The sequence below is a fragment of the Protobothrops mucrosquamatus genome, unplaced genomic scaffold, assembly GCF_001527695.2.
Source record: "Protobothrops mucrosquamatus isolate PMUCROS unplaced genomic scaffold, P.Mucros_1.0 scaffold_297, whole genome shotgun sequence".
Lineage (NCBI taxonomy): Eukaryota > Metazoa > Chordata > Lepidosauria > Squamata > Viperidae > Protobothrops > Protobothrops mucrosquamatus.
In genome coordinates this window covers 457061-476590 of record NW_015386373.1, presented here as the reverse complement: position 1 = coordinate 476590, position 19530 = coordinate 457061, and the positions used below count along the sequence as shown (strand labels likewise).

At 35.2% G+C, this 19530-nt stretch overlaps 1 protein-coding gene across 1 annotated transcript; it reads right to left on the bottom strand.

The window, feature by feature from the left end:
• Nucleotides 1-2118: 2118 nt before the first annotated feature.
• MRPL53 (mitochondrial ribosomal protein L53) lies at nt 2119-5451 on the bottom strand. Its single transcript, XM_015832065.1, has 3 exons — nt 5318-5451; nt 3702-3814; nt 2119-2439 (listed from the first exon to the last, which is right to left on the bottom strand). The coding sequence occupies exons 1-3, from the start codon at nt 5416-5418 to the stop codon at nt 2333-2335; spliced, it is 321 nt and encodes a 106-aa protein (XP_015687551.1). The 5' UTR covers nt 5419-5451; the 3' UTR covers nt 2119-2332.
• Between the last annotated feature and the right edge of the window lie 14079 nt (nt 5452-19530).

Here is a 19530-nt window from a genome sequence, read left to right as displayed (position 1 = left end):
AAGAATAATATTTAATAACTATAGATACGTTGAGAAGAATTTGTGCTTTTTTGGTATTTTGGTATTTAAACAGTTTTATATTTTCAGCTGCTTATCCATTTTTTGTGGTTTGAATTTCCTTCTGCAGCACTTCCAATGTGATCTTTATCATGCTGCAATGCTCACCAGTTTGCTGCCCATTCAATTTCTCATTTGCAAAGCAACCCAATAAGCAAGGTAGGAATAAGCACTGAAAAATTATTGGTCTACTCCAGGTGGTTGCATGCTAAACAAATTGTCTTCATTCCCACGCCATATCAAAGAGAAAGGACAGTTTACATACAGATACTCTTTGATTTACAACTAGTCATTGAACAACCATTCGGAGTTAAGAATGTTTTGTGACCAATAAAGCACTTCTGGCTATCCTAAAATGTTGTGCTATGCACACTTCCCACCGTCACATTACCTCATTTTGGGTTCTTGGCAACCACATTCATGACTGGTTGCAGTGCCCCCAAGTCATATGACTGTAATCTTTGATTTTTGCTGTTTTCCAGGAAAAAATACCCATTCAGAAAATGAATTTGGACTTATAATCACATGATTTTCTTAACAGCTGCCATAAAAAGTCATAAAATTGGGTCCAGTCATGTGGGTGCCTTGACTTATGACTGTCAAGACTTAAGACTAAAAGTCCAGTCACAATTGCAGTAATAAGTCAAGGACTACCTGTATTCAATTTATCCTTTTTTTCATAAAGTCTGTTTTTATTGGGCCATATGAAAAAAGAAAAGCCTTGGAGGAAGCTGTAAAACTGGCAAGTCAGCCTCTGTTTAAATACTTGTTAGTCTAAATACTAACAAGTTTAAATACAAGTTTAAATACTAACAAGTCTAAATACAAGTTTAAATACTTGTATGTCTAAAAGTCAGGATTGGGGAGTGAAAATAATTTTTGCAAATGGGGAAGCACATTGCTTATAACTTCTAGGACCACAGTACTTCAAAGCTAAATGTAAGTGCTATTATTCTGTAGTTTCAAATATACGTCAACTGAACTAGAAATACATTGGCTCCAATCTCAACTAATTGGAGTTGAGGAGTTGGACTGTGGAGGTCTGAAGCTGGTTTTGAGCTAACAAGAGTCCAAAGAAAGGCCTTTCTGCACCAGGACACTTTGTTAGCTCAAAACCAGCTTCAGACCTCCATAGTCCAACTCCTCAACTCCAATTAGTTGAGATTGGAGCCAATGTATTTGGAAAGGCCTTTCTTGTGGTAATAAATTTCCGTTTCAGAAATGGAATCTGGAGCATTCTAAGTGTCAAAAAAAGGGAGGGGGATATTCTTGTTATGGACTCCCCATCTGAATTAAAAGTTAGGAGAGGAGGGATGAATCAAACACAAATGTCTTGTTCAGTCAGTATTTTTGCACGTAATGAAACATGTAAACATCAGTGAACAGCACCTTGCTTCTGAAGGTTAAGATGGAGACATTAGTTGAAAGCTAGTCCCATATGCTGAAGTGAACAGTTTTTACTGCACTCAAGAAGGCAAGTTCCTCACTAAAAAATACCAACACAACTTGTAGAGGGAAATCACTACTCCCTCATGCTTCTATCTTCAATTCTACATGCAAAAAGATCTTTAGTCTGAATTGGATTAAAGTGTCCAACAGAAGCCTTCAAAGCTTAGTTAAAAGAATAACTGAATTCTGAACATGTATTTTTATTCCTGCAAATGCACAAATAGAATAAGATGGGGAAAACTGACTACAGTCAAATGGGAAGTGTTTCTGTACAGCAATTCACATAAAGAAAACATAAATATGCCTTTATACTTACTTTTGGCTTTTTTTTAATCAGCTGCTTCAAGAAGCTTATGCAGGTTACAAAAAGGTGAGTGGTTTTATCTAATATATTCTGGATGTAACTTCGTGTATAAGCAAATCACGAGATTTATAAAATGTATGCAATTCTGTACCATAGGAAAACTTTCATCGTTCAGATTAATGAAACCTTAATAATTTGTATTTGTGAATATATTTTTTTATCAAGTGATTGAAAAATCGGGATTTTATGGACTACTAACTTACTTGATTTGAGATACTAACAAAAATGATATTAATCCAACACCGATAAAGTGTTAAGAGTTTAATCTTTAATCAAAAGTCCAAAAAGCATTTTTTAAAACCAGAATCAGTTTGCCTCCTCTCTATAGCCACTTCAGATTTCTTTCAGTTATGAGGAAAGTCCTTGCCATTTTTCTGAAAGTAGTTTCATGCAGATTTTTACGCATTTATATTATTGATGCAAACTCTTCTACTGTCAATTTCAAGTAGTCTATGGCGATGGCTATTCTGCCAATGCAAATTCTTTCTTTTGACATCTAAAGTTGAATGCATTTAACATCTCTTTAGTGGTTAAATTGGCTCCTTTCATAATCAATCTCTCACCATCAGCTAGAAAAGAAATTAACAATTTTATTATAGAAGGACAATAAAAAGCAATCAGTGTTAACAGTTCTATGTTACAAAATCAGATAGATCTTTAGTAATGTTATTTTCAATATGAACAAGAATGACAATTTCATTCATTTGAACATCAAATGATAAATTATGCATACAGATATCTGAGATTCTTAAAGAAGGGGTGGCAATACAAACCTAAAGCTAGGATATGAGGTGCCTTTCACTGAAATAAACCCTGCCACAATCTAGCCCAGTGTTTCTCAACCATAGCAATTTTAAGATATGTGGACTTCAACTCCCAAAACTCAGAATGCTAGTTGGAGAATGCTGGGAGTTGAAGTCAACACATCTTAAATATGCCAAGGTTGAGAAATATGGATTTAGCCAAATACTATAAAAACCAAATGACAGAAGATTCCAGGGTTTCAAGTGATGAATTTTAATATTACCTGGAAATGTCCAGGACAAAATCTGTAATCTACACACTCGGGGTCACCACTGAACTACAAGTTCTTACCCACTTCAACACTATTTCCAAAACCAAAATTGGCACCATTTGGCTTGATATACAATGTACTGTACTAAGTGCCCAAAGGTCAAACATCTAATGGAAAAAGAATGCTCCAAAAAGTGTTTTTTCACTCCAGGGGACAGAAACCCTAATCACCATGGTTGCAATCCACATCCAGGTTCCAGGTAATAGATTAAATTAGATTAGATTAAATGATTAGATAACCTTTATTGTCATTTTTTTTACTGTGGGCACATCGGCACACATTAAAAATGAAATTTAGTTGCTTGCTCTCAAAGTGTACACAAACATAACACATTGTTGTATACTATATACAGCGTATGTATAGACCTACACCCTTACATATAAGTAACATATAATAATAAGCCCTAATGATCTAAAGAAAACTTGAATACATGATCAGACATGTTTCAAAGCATGATTTTTAATTGTACTCATACTTTCGCATCTTTTTCTGGTAAAATTCTACATTAATTTTTTAATAGACATCCTATTGTTTTTGTTAAAGTAATTTCATCAGTAATTTACAGTGGCTTCTAGAAGTTACAATAAGCCATCTAGTGGTAAGATTTATTTAAATAAAAGATACTTGAAACAGAACAGATATACTTCAAAACCTTTTTCTACATAACCTCTAATACTTCTAATTCTTTTAGAACTCATGATATTTTGAGCATTAGACAATATTTCCTGCTATTGGTTACATTAAGATATTTCTTACCAAATGTGATGTCTATAACTGGTTCAGATCCATCATGTTTTACTTCTGTTTTCACATTACAGTTCAAGTTTGATTTATATGCCTTCTTTTCAAATAGACATTGAAGAAAATTTCTGAAAAGAAGTTGGAGAGGGATCAGAAAGCCTGTAAAAATGTATGTATATATCTTGTCAACAACTTGTTATGTAACTGTTACATACAAAGCAGCAATATTTTCATGTAAAAGATAAAAGGAGGCCTACTTAAGAGATCTATGATATATATAAACACAAGATTGTCTTAACTGCTGAGTTGCTTTGTGCAGTATCAATATCCATCTGCTATATGATACTAAAATGCTAAGCTATTCTATAGCCATTGTTCAACATGTCATGTGAATTCAGGCAAGAGTCAAACTGTAGTTAAAGAGAATATTAACTACAATGTGATCATGGTTATTGTAGATGTAGCCATGATCTAGACCAGGGGTCTTCAAACTTGGCCCTTTTATGACTTGTGAACTTCAACTCCCAGAATTCCTCAGCCAGCGTGCCTGGCTGAGAAATTCTGGGAGTTGAAATCCACAAGTCAGAAAAGGGCCAAGTTTGAAAACCCCTGATCTAGACTGTCAACTGACCTGACTTAATCATAAGGAGGCATGATAGCAAGCTTACAATTAAATTGCCATTAGCACTCCCAGAAATTTGTTTTAAGATGTAGAAATACCTATACAGATGCTCCTGCAGCAGAATCACCATTTCTCCTATTTATTTTTCACCACCTGCTCAAGGGGATGACAGCTGATCAATATCCTGGCACTTTCAGATGAAACAAATTCCAGGTCTATTTTAATCAGGATTTAATCCTAAATCCAGTACTGAACAGATAGTTATTACAATACTTTTGCATTTTCTGGACATTTCAGACTCATTTCATCCCATTCTTTTTTTGAACTATTACCATTTGGTAGATGGTACAGGATAATAAAAACAAAGACAAATAGGCTGAAAAATAGTTTTTATCCCAGAGCTGTAACCATATTAAATACCACAGTATAGTGCAACATTGAAGTGAAATATTAGGGCAGTACAATGGTGAATAGAATGCAAAGAATGTGTGTATATAATGTATTTGTGGTTTTTATTTGTATGTAGTGTGCACTTAATTTTGTTAATTTTGTTGTGAGTTACACAATGACAAAGATATTCTATTCTATTCTGTGTATTTTCTTCTGCAGGGTGCTCATAGAAACCAAAGTCTAATACCAAATGCTGGCTCGTGAATTAAAACAGAATTTAAATGCAACAGTTACGACCCTTTCAAGATAGGATGCCCCTCCATCATCTTTGTTTCCCACAAAGTTAAAAAAAGGAAACAAAAGGCAAAAGACCATTTGCATCCAGATAATTTATTCCTCAGTCCCATTCTATTGTTCAGGATTTAGCCCCAAACGAGCATGTAGCGCATCCCAAGGATGGGCAGCTCATTCCTTGCAAACGGCGTTGTTTTCTAAGCCTGCGATCCCCATTACACACAACAGTCTCCCATGTAAAAAAGCCTTCGCTTTTATAGTCCGATCCGGAAACTCCGGGCTGGCTTTGCAAGCTCTGGGAAGCCTCACTCGCGATCCTTCTCACCTGGTGCTTTGCACATTGGACTCGAAAGGACAAAAAGTGACCAGGACGGTCTTCACCTGCTTGAGCGACACACCAGCCCTCTTCGGGAAGATGTACGACATTTTGTCCCACGGGCTACTCCTTAGTAACCGGAAAACTACAATTCCCAGAAACCCATTCAGTGCGCTTGTGCCGGGCAGTTGTCTAGGCGCTTAGCTTTCTGGGAAATGTAGTTCCTTATCTTATTACCGCACCGCAGATTCGTTTGAAGTCCTTCGGTGGGACCACGCGCACGTTCGTCAAGTTTTATTTCCAGGAGCTGTTTACACATCGTTAACTAATGTGACTTGCTGGCTTCCGCTATGTACTTCTAATCTATACTATAGCAGAATCATAAGCAAACAACTGGAGTTGGATTACAACATGAGTTGGCTATTTCGTAGTTTATGCGAATTTTGTTTCCCACACCATTAAAGAAAAAAAAAAGGCGTCTTTTAATTGTTTGAGGACGCTTTCCCATTTAAAGACAAATGATCTTTTGGCAAGAAATCCCAAAACAAAATTAAGCAGCATCCCGTATGTTTACTGAGCATTCAGTCTGTTTGACTTTTGAGGGATTTACTTCTGAGTAAACATACTCAAAGCTATAATAAAGAATACCTTCTGATGCCCCATTTTTTCCTCTGCTGGTTGACTTCTGTTTGCTCTATGCATGTATGCAGAGCTGCTCTTCATAAGTGATTTGAAAAGTTCAGAGAATGCATTATGAGTTTCTTTCTTTGGGTTTCAGTTTGATTAACAACAGCAATCCTTGGAAGAGAAGGTTGGAAAATAGCACCTTCCTTGCCAGAAATCTCCATATGATGAGGTTTAATCAATCAAATGAATGATATGCAGTCCATACGTAGGTACAGGTACACAGAAATGCAACAGTATCCTGGGTGCACTAAAACAAAATGCCAAAGACTGAGAGAAAGCAAACAGTGACTTATGGGTAAAAATGCCAAGAGGCAGGACATGAACTTTCATGATCAAGAACTGCCCAAGAACAGCTAGATTCCTCTCCAAGTCGTCTTTAAATTGTAATAATATTCCATGACAAGATCAATGAAAATTAGCTGCCCAGAAGCTAAATACGTTTAGATTATAAAAGGGACAATAAATAGAACTCTGTGAGAAATGTGCAGTGAGTATAAGAGTGTTCCTCATGAATATATTCTCTGCGTTATAGCTTGCTATTTTATTTGCTGTTTTGATTTGTGTATTTTAAAATCTTAAGCTGTAAGATATGTGTTGTCTATCCTTGAAAAAAAAAAAAGTGATGTATATTTAGAATATAGCATTGTATTTTGATCCTGGCTGAAATATAATATTTTTGGCCATCCCACAGTATGTTGTTTTTCTGGCAAAAACAATACATTGAGCAAACAATACCACTGAGGAAGTCTCAATGAATATTAAATTCAGCACCTCGTGGACTGAATGTAACAATAAATAATTGAAGAATTCTTTTCTATTTTCCTCAATTATATTGTAACTGATGTTATTTAAATGGCTTCTTATGGAAAATCCTGAAATCTATTGATGCTAACTTTTCATAGATGCAAATCTACTTTCATTGAATGTATATTGAACCTTCATCCACATGATGGCAGCCTTCTCCCACAGCACTTCATATGATACTTTTTTAAAAATCAGTATCTGTATTTTCTAAGCTTTAATTCATATTTTCCCAGTTGGGTAGTTTCCATATGTGTTGAGTTACACCTTGCCCAGTTTCTTTCAGCCAGTTGAAATAATGGGTGTACAGTATATCTGGAGGATGTCAAATCAGAAAAAGCTGCTTTGAAAACTTTTGGAACATGGGTCAAAACTTGGGTCAAAACTTTTGACCCATGATGTCATCAGACTTGCTTGCTTGATGTAACAAACTAACACACTTCTGCTTCTTGAAATTAATCCAGTAATAGATCAAAATAACATTCATTGTCCAGGGAACTTTGATGGATATTGAAGACTTTAGATTTTTCCTCCTACTATATTAAATAGGAAAAAAAATGATCCACTGCTATTACTATTGATATAATAATGATTTTCAAGGCTTCTCTTACTGGTAATACAGAAGGTAATGCAGAATAGACAAAAATAAGAAAAGCTTTGCCTATACTTTATAACTATGACAACTCTGTATAGGAGGAAAAATTACAATAGTTAAATGGTTCATTACAACTTTGAAAGGAAGGAAAAGCTCATATTTCCTCTGAATTTTAAATGCATAAAGTGGAACGTGGATGCAAAAACAGAGAGTGTTCTAATCCAAGGGCATCTGCAGTGGGATCAAAAAGGTCAAGATGATGGCTGTCACCCTGTGATTAAAACCCCAAACCTTCTAAAGCACATTCTATACATATGTGAGTGTGATTTTGATTGCACAGAGCTGCAACCATTTTTTACTTTTATAGTAAGAAATTTCACCAAGTATTTTAAGTGAATCTAGCCCAGAATTTTTCAAATTTGGCAAATTTAAGATGTATGAATTTTCCAGACAGCACGAATGGGCCAACTTTCAGAATTGCTCAGCCAGAATTCCCCCAGTAGGTTGCCTGGGGAATGTTTAGGGTTAAAGTCCGCAATCTTAAAGTAGCCAGGTTTGAAAAAAAACTAATCTTGCAAAACTCGTTTAGACTTGCAAGAGAAATCACAAAAAGGCCATAAACAAAACATTTAAAAAGAGACTTTAGAAACTCCATAGTGTCTTTCCAATAAACTATAGTTTAATGTACTCGGAAGTCCTACGTTGTGCTTTTAATGGTATATAATACCAAGACTTCTTTGCTGTTTTATAGAACTACTTTGAAGATCTTACACCTGCAGTATTTGCTTTTATGTATCAGTCACTCAAAATAATAGCAGCATTGCCTACTTTTCTGTATTTTTTTTAAAAAAATAGGAGATCTAAATAAAACAAGATGCTTCCATTAGCAAATCTTTTTAATAGTTTTTCACACAGTCGCTTGACAAGAGGCAGCATTAAAATTTGATTAAACAAATAAATACATGATTTTGAGTTTCAGTCTTTTTTTAAAATAAAAGCCTGTGAACATAGCTTCCACAGAGTATGAAATTTTGCATTATTATTTACAAAGTGTAGTGCAGGTAGTCCTTGCTTAACAACTTTCCTATTTAGCGACCACTTGTAGTTAACAGTGCTGAAAAAGGCACTTTATGACTGGTCTTCACTCTTACAACCATCACAGCATCCTTTCAGTCATGTGACTGAGATTTGGGCACTTTGCAACCTATGGGCATATACATAGAATCCCACTGTCACATGATTGCCATTTGCATGTGTCACAGCCAGCTTCTAACAGGTAGAGTCAATGAAGAGGTCAGCAATAAAAAATTATGGTCATGTGATGCCATCACATTGCTTAGTGAGGAAGTTGCCAGTTGCAATAGTGATCATTAAGGACTACCTATATTAGGTCTCTGAAGCTTGACTAATAGAGCTAGAAATTAAACAGGAAAAATAATGCATGTTTGCTTTTCTTTCAGAGTATCTTTTCCCAGTATGACAGACCACCTCTGCAAACTGATCACATAGCAATTGTTTGAAGTGATGACAATCCCCCCCCCGAAACAGACTTATGGCCCAGTTTCAAAGTTCTGATGTTGGGAGACCCCCTGCAGTCATGTGACAAATTTTGGGTGCTTAGCAACCAGCTTGCATTTATGGCCGTTTGCAGTGCACCACAGTCACATGACCATGATTTACTACAATTTTGTTGGAAACTGGCATTTGCTTCCAGTTTCTGACAAAAACCAGCCCATAGTGAACAATGGATTCACTTAATGACTGCCATGTTCCCTTAATGACCATTGCATTAACTTAATGACCACTGTGGTTACTTAATGACCACCATGATAAAGGTGGTAAAATCAGGTCCAGTTACAAGGTGACTGGCTTTACGACCATCATGATTTATGACTGTAAATGCCATGATCAGTTGTGCTTGTAATTATACGACTACGTGTAGTATACTTTCACTTGAGAAAACTGAAGGAAAATGAAAGCACAATCAGATATCATACAGAGTAAGGAAGGAAAATAACCTTGACAGGGACAAAATAACCCCAGATCCATTTTTATTTTGTTTTGTTTGTTTGTTTATTTCCTGCTTTTATTAGTTTTACAAATAACAGAGTGTCAGATATATGCAATACACCTTCCCCACAACAATAACTCTGTAAGGCGAGTTGGGCTGAGAGGGAGTGACTGGGCCAAGGTCACCCAGCTGACTTTCATGGCTAAGGCAGGACCTGTTTTCTAGCCAGGGTAAAAAGTGTGACTCAAACCCAAAACAATCCATGAAGGGAAGGAAACACATTAGGCACCTCATTAGCTTCACTGGAATATAAGGAGGTGGTGAGGAGGGGAAAAGCACAATCAGACTTGCAAAAGTTTTGGGAACTGCAGTCTCAACAGCTTTGAAGTGGGCCTGTTCAAGAAGACTATATTTTAGTTGATCAACTAAGCATCACAACCATACATACAACAGAATAGGGCTACTCACAAGGGAATGCAGACATTACAAAATTATTTAACTTTATTTTGTGCTGAAACATCCACTTGTCTTTCTTAAAAGAAATGACCTCACTCAAATGTTACATCAAGACAGCCTTTCAATTGATTTTTTTAAAATAGCAAAATATCTGATAAACATTTCTAAGTGGTATTGATCTTTTACTGACTGAGAATACCCTGGATACCCTGAAATTGTCTGACATATTTTGATATTTTTCTTTTTAATAAGTAAGAAAGCAATTAATTCATGCGTTGAACTAAGGCATGGTTTGTTTCACTGTAGATCAATCTTTGGATGCCAAAACTGTGATGGCAGTTTTTCCATGGACAGGGTGTGTGTGGTTTCGCAAGCTGCCTAGATCCCACACATGCATAGATGGGGCTTTGCTTCCTTGTGCAAACTGGTTCCTGGCAAGACACAGTCCGGTGCCAGTCCATGGCCCAGAGGTTGGGAACTCCTGCTGAAGAATAAGCCACAATCAACTGGCTTCAGCTATTTCATTATGCAGTAAACCATAGACTGGCATCCTAACACCTCCGAGCAGCTTCCAAGTTCTTTTTTCTTTTACAGCTGCAGGAAAATTTCCTACCACAATTGTGCAAAATAATGGGTAATACTAGCAGTCTTTTTCAGATGTAAACTCATCAAAACCATAAGTGTGCTGGAAAAACAAAACAAAATAGGAAAAGCTAAATCCAACCAACACAAAACCAAGAAAAAAAATCCTAAGTCCACCAAAGATTCTGATCATGGAAACCTTCAGAACATAATGGCTGAGACCACATTCCCACTCGCACCAAACCATGGTACAAACATGCTCTGGCAACTTCTTTTTTCTGCTATGAAACGTCCCCATAATATAGTATTGGCTATCTAATCCTCATGTCACAAATTGGACAGATTTAACTATAGGAGTATTAGTTTTTCTTTCTTCATCCATCGCCATCTAGCAGCAACCTCAAGGTGTATAAATTGTGTAACACTTTACCACCCCTTACAATTTAAGTTACAATTTCAGAGTGCAATCATTTATTTCAAGCACATCCCATCTACTCTGGATCCTGGTCAGTCTTTTCTGTTACCATTCTGTTGTCTTACAAAGAGGTTGAATGGAATGGTAGATGAAATGGCAGTAAAATTACTTGATATTTATTGTCCCTAAGAAAATAGTTGGACGGGTCTATGTGGTCACCAAAATTTGTGCTTGGCTTTCCAAAATTTGTAAACATTAATTGGTTGATTAATTAATAATTAAATTTAGGAACCATCAAATCTATCTTGATTCATGCCAACTTACAGAATCACAGTCACAATCAATACATGACTGACATGTCCATGGTAATTTATCCCTTAGGACATTAAAAGCTCCTAGCAAAGCAGATTATCTATCAGAATTTGTTATCTGTTTTCACTGTGCTTGGTCTGGTTCTTGTACAAGACGATGAACAGATGACTGTTCTCAGGTTCACTTAAAGGTTTGAGACATTGTTAATGGCTAGAAGATTCCAATCTAACTTGATAGGCTTATCTGAATGAAAACACAGAAATGCAGACAATATAAACAAGCACCATTCCCCTAGAGATAAGAGAAAAATTAAGTCTTGTCTTTAAAAAGGATGGTGTTTCAGGACAGCACAAAAAAATCTAAGAAGCAACTAGTTAAAATTTTGAATAATTCCTTCTCTTTCAGAAATCATTATTATTATTACTATTTCTTAGAATAAGAAAGAGATTGGTTTTTTTAAAAAAACAGACTGGACTGTGCCATTTTACCCAAAAATACAGCAATCTGGGAATCACTCAGATCTTCAAAGCCTTTATTTTTCTAATTTGTCAATGTATATATGTTTCTTAAATACACAAGTGCATTCAAGCTCAATGAATGAATTATACTTTTTTTCTTCCAGCAAAATTGCTGAATATGAGTATTTTCTTAGTTTTTATTTTATACTGCAATATTGGCTGATGCAATTATCTTTCTAAAAGATGTCTAGCAAAGAGCTTTTAAGTCTGTTTGAAATTACCAACATAAATAATGATGAATCAGCTTATTGGGCTCTATCAAATCAACTGAAAATCAATGCAACATACATTAAAAAGTGTTTAAGGCCAGAGTGGTGGACTATATTTTATAGAATGAAATTCTTTTCATTTTTATATTTCTATATCTTTGAAGAGTTGTCTAAGAACTGGTTCATACAAGGATTAAGCAATGGTTTGTTTAACTATTTCTTTATTTATCTATCTATCTATTAGGAAATAGTTTATCTCCTAATAGTAAAATATATTAGGAAATAATTTAAATATTAGAAACTGTTAGAAAATAAACCTCAATTTACTGGGATAAAATAAAATTTTAATTTATAATCTGTAGTTTAAAAAGAACAAAGTCAGTGTTAATATGACTTATATTAAACATTATGGTATATTCATCAAACATTCCTGGCTATCATGTAGTCTGTCTAACAAATACAGTCTTAGTGCATTTTATAAATTGCAATACATGGCTGAATATGTGATACAAACCCAGCCATTTTTAGCTGATTCAATTTGAGATGACTAAATACAATATAATTTTATGTGTTGTATGAATCCAGTTATGGGTTGGGGAAAACCATGACTGGGAAGCCATGATTTGATCTTGAATGAACCATATTTGGCTGGGTCCTTGCACATCAAATTAGTTATACAATGGCTTAGAGCAGGGGTAGGCAACCTCGGCTCTTTTATGACTCATGGACTTCAACTCCCAGAATTGCTTAGAGCAATATGTTTACCTAAGCTGAATCCACATCATAGTCAAAGAAATAAAACTGCTTAAGACTATAATGAGTGGAGCATACCAAGTCCTATTACAGAATAATATATTCTTAGTTCTCTCCTTGCTTTTCTGTTTTTGAGGAATTAAAAAACATAATAAAATAAAGAATAAGGTAGTCCTCAAATTATGATTGTAATGGAGCCCACAATTTTGGTCATATATCATGATGGTCCTAAATTAGGTCATCATTTGACTGTGCCAGATTTTACAATCTTTTTTGGCAGTCATTAAGTGAATACAATGGTCATAAAGTGAATGCCTCAGTCATTAAGCTAATTGTTTTCTATGGGGAAATTTTTTGCTGGAAACCAGAAGTAAACACTGGTTTCCAGCAAAAATATCATATATTGCAGTCACATGAGCAGAGGTTGTTGCAAATGGCAGTAAATGTGGGCCAGTATCCAAGTTTCTGAAATGTGGTCATGTGACTATGTGGGAGGGGGCAGATGTTGGATAACTGAAAAGCATCATATGAAATTTTGGGCTCTCATATTTGGGCTGCAGAATTCCAACCAGTAGGTGGCAACAAAGAGTTAAATTGCTGTTTTAACCAGATGCTTCAGGAGAACAGTAAAATGTACAGCTGGTGTGTTCAGTGCACTGTAAATTAAGATGGCCTGTTGTAGGATTTCTAAGCAATTGTGATCTTGAATAATGGTAGTTTAAAAAATGATAGTATACAGGGAGACCTCATTTAGTGACCATAATTGGGACTGGCAAGTTGGTCATTAAGTAAAACAGCACAATTTATGGTTTTACTTCAGCTTTCTTCTGCTTTACAGAGCTGCAAAAGTTGTAAATGTGAGGACTGCTGATAAAATTACTTTTTCATCTCTATCATAATTATGAATGGTTGTAATCAGTCACTAAACCAGGGGAGTCAAGCCGGCCCGTGGGCCAGATGCATCATGGCAAAACTGCGCTCACCCCATTGCCGGCAATGGCAAAAAAAGTCACAATACATCATGACACGTCACATGATGTTGCGTGTTTGACACCCCTGCACTAAACAAAGACTGCATGTAAAGTATTTGGTGGATGTGGAAAAGGTTTTGATTTGATGGTTTGATTTGATGGTTTGGTTTGCTTTTAAAAAAATCTATTCTCTTCTGTACAAACTGAGAGATCTAGTTTTCCAATATGTATGCAGAATAGATTTTTGTTGTTCAGTCTATAAGTCATGGGTGTCAAACTCATCGTTTCACGTGATGTGTTGTGACGTATCGTGACTTTTTTCACATTGCCGGAGCTGGGGTGGGCGTGGCCTCCACGTGATGCAATCGGCCCACGGGCCGGCATGTCTGACTCTTCGCAACCCCTTGCCAGCTGACTTTGGGATGGTCACTCTCTCTCAGCCCAATTCACCCTATAAGACTGTTGTTACGGGGAAAGTAGGAGGGGAATAAGTATTGGCACATTCGCTGTTTTAAGTTTTATATGAAAAATTAATAATAATTACACCTCCTCAATTTTCAGATTGTAATAATTCTTCTCTTTCTCACTCATTTTGAAAAGTGCCTACTAAGAGATTATTGCACATTGTCATGAGTTCCTGTGAGAGTCATCTTCTGAAAGGAACAACAAAAGATAATCTCAGATTATGAAAGACATCAGGCTTGACTTCACATAAGGAAGCTGGTACCTTCTTATGAGCATGACAACTTGCTGCATGTTTGGGAACATTTTGCATACACCAAAGTCCCTAAGAATTGCTACAGGCAGATGTGCTTGGTTCCAGCAAAATGGCTCCTTGACATAAGTAACTTACTTACAAGAAAGCCTTTGCTCATGCACAGCCTGAAAATATGCTGTAACACGAGCAAACATAAATACGACTCATCTTCAAATCTCATAGCTGAATATGTGGAAGTGCTGGAGAGTGTAAGGCTCTTTTCTTTTGTGGACTGTATTCATTATTACAGAGCAGATTCTATCTGATTGGTTGAAAATAAATGATGACTAGTAAGAATGGAGCCTATTTTATGATAATATCAATTAAGAAAACAATAGTTCTTGATATCAGGTAGGTATAGGACAAATAACAGATAGAAATCCATGTGGTCTTTTCCCCATATTATCGTTGCCTGCACTCTACCAAGTTTATCTGAAATGTAATTAAATAAATCTGTCATATGGTCTGCATGAGATTTGCGTTGTAAATACTTCATTTACTTTGATGTAGTGGAACAAAATAGTAGGATTTTTTTTTAATGCAGTGGTGGTCAAAATGAAAATATGTTTATAATGACTTTGCTTAAGTTGGCCGATTAATCTATCTATATATAAATAAAAATGTAAATGTTCGTTTGTTCAAAATCTTAAATCTCCGAACGTTCTTCACCGATTGCTTAGAAATTTTGACACAACGTTGCATTCGAATACGCGTGTGTTTTTATATACCTACTATTATATAGCTGTCACACCTGTGACAGGTAAAAACATGCTTTTTTGAAAAACAGCGCCATCTGTTGGACGTAAAAGCATTGTGAAATTAAACATATTACAAACGTGCGCTTTCTCTTTTCTTTCTTTTCCATTTAACCAGACTGAGCCACAGCAACGTGGCTAGTAGAATATACTACAGCTAGTAGAATATAAATCTTTTTAAACACATCACAACCATAGAAATGCAATTAAATAAAATTAATGATGGGGGAGGAGAAACATGAAGCAGAGTTGTTAAATAAATCCATAGTAGAACTTTGGGAGCTGAGTTTAAACAAATATATTTCCCAAGAAGATAAACTGCTATCTCAGAATACATTCCAAGGTTAGAGGTCTTAAGGGAATATTGAGAGTAGCAAATGGAAAATTCCAGTTGGTCTCTAAATAATAACACATTCCTCACTAGCAGATGTTAGTATTCATTGAACGCTAGTAAAGAAAATAATGGATTTATCTTTTTGATAATTCTCAAGAATAGATATTTTGGAGAACACAAATTAAGATTGTAATTCATTTAAATTTTTGACAACCATATTTTAAAGCTGTCACATCCCCAATATCTAGAGCAAAAGATGCAAGGTTATTTTTTTTAAAATGTAGCATTGTTTGATCCATGGGTAATTTTATTCACAAATGGATATTTTACACAACCATATAAATTACCTCATAGAATTGGCCCCTCCAGATCATATGATTGTACAGTGTACAAATCAAAATTTGTAATGTAGGATGACGAGTGGAGGGCTACATTTACTTCCATGCTGTAAAGATTCTGAAATTACAGACGGCATCCCAATTTGGTGATTATCTTTATACATGCAATTGGAATAAATGTGAAATATGAAAACAGGTACCTATAGACAATAACTTTCATACAAAGATCCACATATTAGTTTTAGGCAAGAATCTGTACATCATTTCATGGGAACAAAACACACACAAAATATGCTATAGTACAGATATAGTTTCAAAATCATAAAATTGATATTCTTCCTAATAAATGCTTTATTTATTTCCAAAGTTAAAATACACAGTCAAAAAAGCAAAAAAGAGTACATAACAACAACAAAGATTTTAAAAAGTGTATAAAGCAGAATGTCAAACATAGATATAAAATATCCTACTGTTGAATACTGATAAATAAGCTTCAGCAATACTAACTGATATTCCTATTTATTTATTTATTTATTTATTTATTTATTTATTTATTTATTTATTTATTTATTTATTTATTTATTTGTACAACACTGAAAAAGACAGAAGAAAACATTTTTGAAGGATGTTACAACTAGTTTTGATGGTTTTACCACCTAACTTTCCAGTCCATAGGAAATAGTGAATGGAAAGAATATTGAAAATAAATGAAGACCAACTATCAGCTCAAAAACTGAGGAATTAAACCTCAGTACCAGAAGATAAAATACATACTTGTATCCTATCACTTTGGATCCTGATGTGGAGAATATTGAATTCTAACTAGAGGCAAAATAAGTATTTCACATCAACCAATAAGACTGAATGGCAGCAAATCAAAGAATTAACCCTACAAAGAATTAACCATTTGGAAAAAAAGATACCAGATGGGAACTGAAGATTGGCAGAATTCGATTCAAAGCTCAGATCTTCTCTGCTCCAGCTACACCTGAAGGAGGAATAAAAAGTAAAATTTCACATTTAGGCAAGAAAAACCAAATTCACAGGTATATTTGGTGGTACTTGGCTCAATAGTAGTAACTGTGAGAGGGATCTTGGAGTCTTAGTGGACAATTACAGCAGTATGCTGCAGCTGCCAAAAAAGCCAACATAGTACTAGGCTGCATTAACAGAGGGATATAATTAAGATCATGTGAAGCATTAATACTACTTTATAATGGCTTGGTAAGGCCACACTTGGAATATTGCATCCAGGTTTGATCGCTACAATATAAAAAAGACGTTGAGACTCTAGAAAGAGTGCATAGAAGAGCAACAAAGATGATTAGGGGACTAGAGGCTAAAACATATGAAGAACAGTTGCAAAAATCAGGTATGTCTTGTAATGAAAAGAATAACTAGGGATGATATAGCAGTGTTTCAATATCTAAGGGGCTGCCACAAAGAAGAGGGGGTCAACCTATTCTCCAGAATACCTGAAGGCAAGAAAAGAAGCAATGGATGGAAACTAATCAGGGAGAGAACCAACCTAGAACTAAGGAGAAATTTCCTGACAGAACAAATAATCAGTGGAACAGCTTGCCTCCAGTAGTTGTGGGTGTTCTAAAATGGGAGGTTTTTAAGAAGAGATTGGACAACAATTTGTGTGAAATGGGTTCAAAAGTCCCTTCCAACTTTGTCATTCTATTATTCTGGACTTCTCAGGCACCTTCAGAGGAGAGTTCCTTTATTGGACAGTTCCTAGGACAATTTCCCTTGTATTCCTATCTTTGCACTGAACTTAACAACTTACAACCAATTTCTGTTTTGGACGTGCCCATCCTATTCAGTCCGTTGTTAAGTTTTGACATCTAGATTGATTCAATTATAACAAACGCCTCTCCCAGGCAACCAGACAATGAATTAAAGCCCAATTTACAGTCTTATGAGCAAAAATGTTGTAAATTAAGTTTCATGATATATGACCAACCTGTTTATTTTCTACCTGAGTCTAGTTAGGCTACGAAAATCATATTAATGGAATATACTTGTTTTCTGGACCGTGTCCAGTTCATCTGAAAAATAAACTACTGACTAGAGGAGAGAGTACTTCTCACAAGGGCTGTCATTTTGCCTAGTGTTTTATTAATGACTTGAATTAAAAGGTGGAAAGAATGCTTACCACAGCAACAAATTAAAATCAAAGTGGTCTTGTTAGTATAGAGAAAATAATATAATGTAATATAACAGAAATGAGTGCATACTTTAGGTACAGGGTGTGGAATATCTCATTTTATAGAAATACTTATTAAAAAGATCTTGGAGTGACAGTCAATTGCAAACTGAATATGAGTCAGCAGCATGATGTGGCTACAAAAAAAAGGGAAATGGACTTTTAGACTGCATGATGAGAAGTAATGTTTACAAATAATTGGCATTCCAATTTTATTTGGCATTGGCCAAATGTCAACATATTCAACCCAGTTCTGGAACAAATTTGGAGAAGCAATACAAGGACTGGAAATTAAATCAGGGAATAAAAATTAAAGCCTTGGAAGAGAATGGAGGAGTGTTTAGCCTTGAGAAAAAAAGAAGACAGCTTTTTTCAGCTACCTGAAATAATATGTTACAAAGGTTGGGATCTATCTATTAAATCTATTCTCGGAATTGATTTAAGTTACAGAAAAGCAGATTCCAACTGAAATTATCATGAAACCAGTTGCTCAGAGAGATGAAGGCTCTACACTAATGGAGGCTAGTCATCTGTTACAGTTGCTTGAACTGGATTCTGAGTATTATTATGGTTGGTTGCAGGATCAGCCAGATATTTAGACTGGATTTGGTATTTTTGTCCACCAATCGAGTTCTTCACAAGGACCTGGGATAGGCAGAAGTTGTGGTTTAATGATTTTAAAGGTATTGTCCCAGGATGTAAGATGTTCCAAATGCTCCAGTAATTGGAAACTATTCCAAGTAAGCTTTTTCCAAATGTTCCAATTATTAATTTTTAGATTTCTGAAGGATTTTACACAATAATTAAAGCAGTAAAAATTTTAAGAAAAAGAATAAAGAAACATAGTGAATAAAAAAGAAAGGAAAAATAAAGAAAAATACAAAGAAGCACCTTCCAATCTTCATTACAGCAGTTACAAATATATTTATCATCTGTTCTCTTTAAGGTTGCTTAAACCAGATTGCTCTATTGAGTGGGTTCGGTTGTGGTGATTGTGATTTGATCACCTGAGTGGCCCATTCCAGTTCGATTATGACAAGATCCTTTTGCTGCCTGTGACTGTTAATTCTGTAGACAAATAACAAAAGAATTATGCAGAAGAATATACAGGGTGGATATTTCAAGTATCACTTATTTAAAGTGCCTGCTAATTGTTCAAGTCACTTCTGGAATAAGTTGTAAATGCTCTTTATGTCCTGAATAAAAACCATAATGATAATGTAATGAATGTTCAAGTGCATAGTGGTAGCTTTCTCAATATATTAAAAATTATCTTTTCATAGTTAAATGTAGGTGTAAAACTGCTAACTTTCCATAAATTTCCATTCATTTCTGTAAAAATGCCTGAGTAATTTATTCATGAATGCAGTGAAGCATTATAAGCAACCATCAGGCTTTGGGACAGTACAAGAAGACCTTGAGAAGAGCCCTTTAGCAGTTTTTAAACTCAGTCACAAGCCAGCTGTTACCATCTGCTAATGAAAAGGGATTGGCAAGAGCATTTTTCAAATGTTTG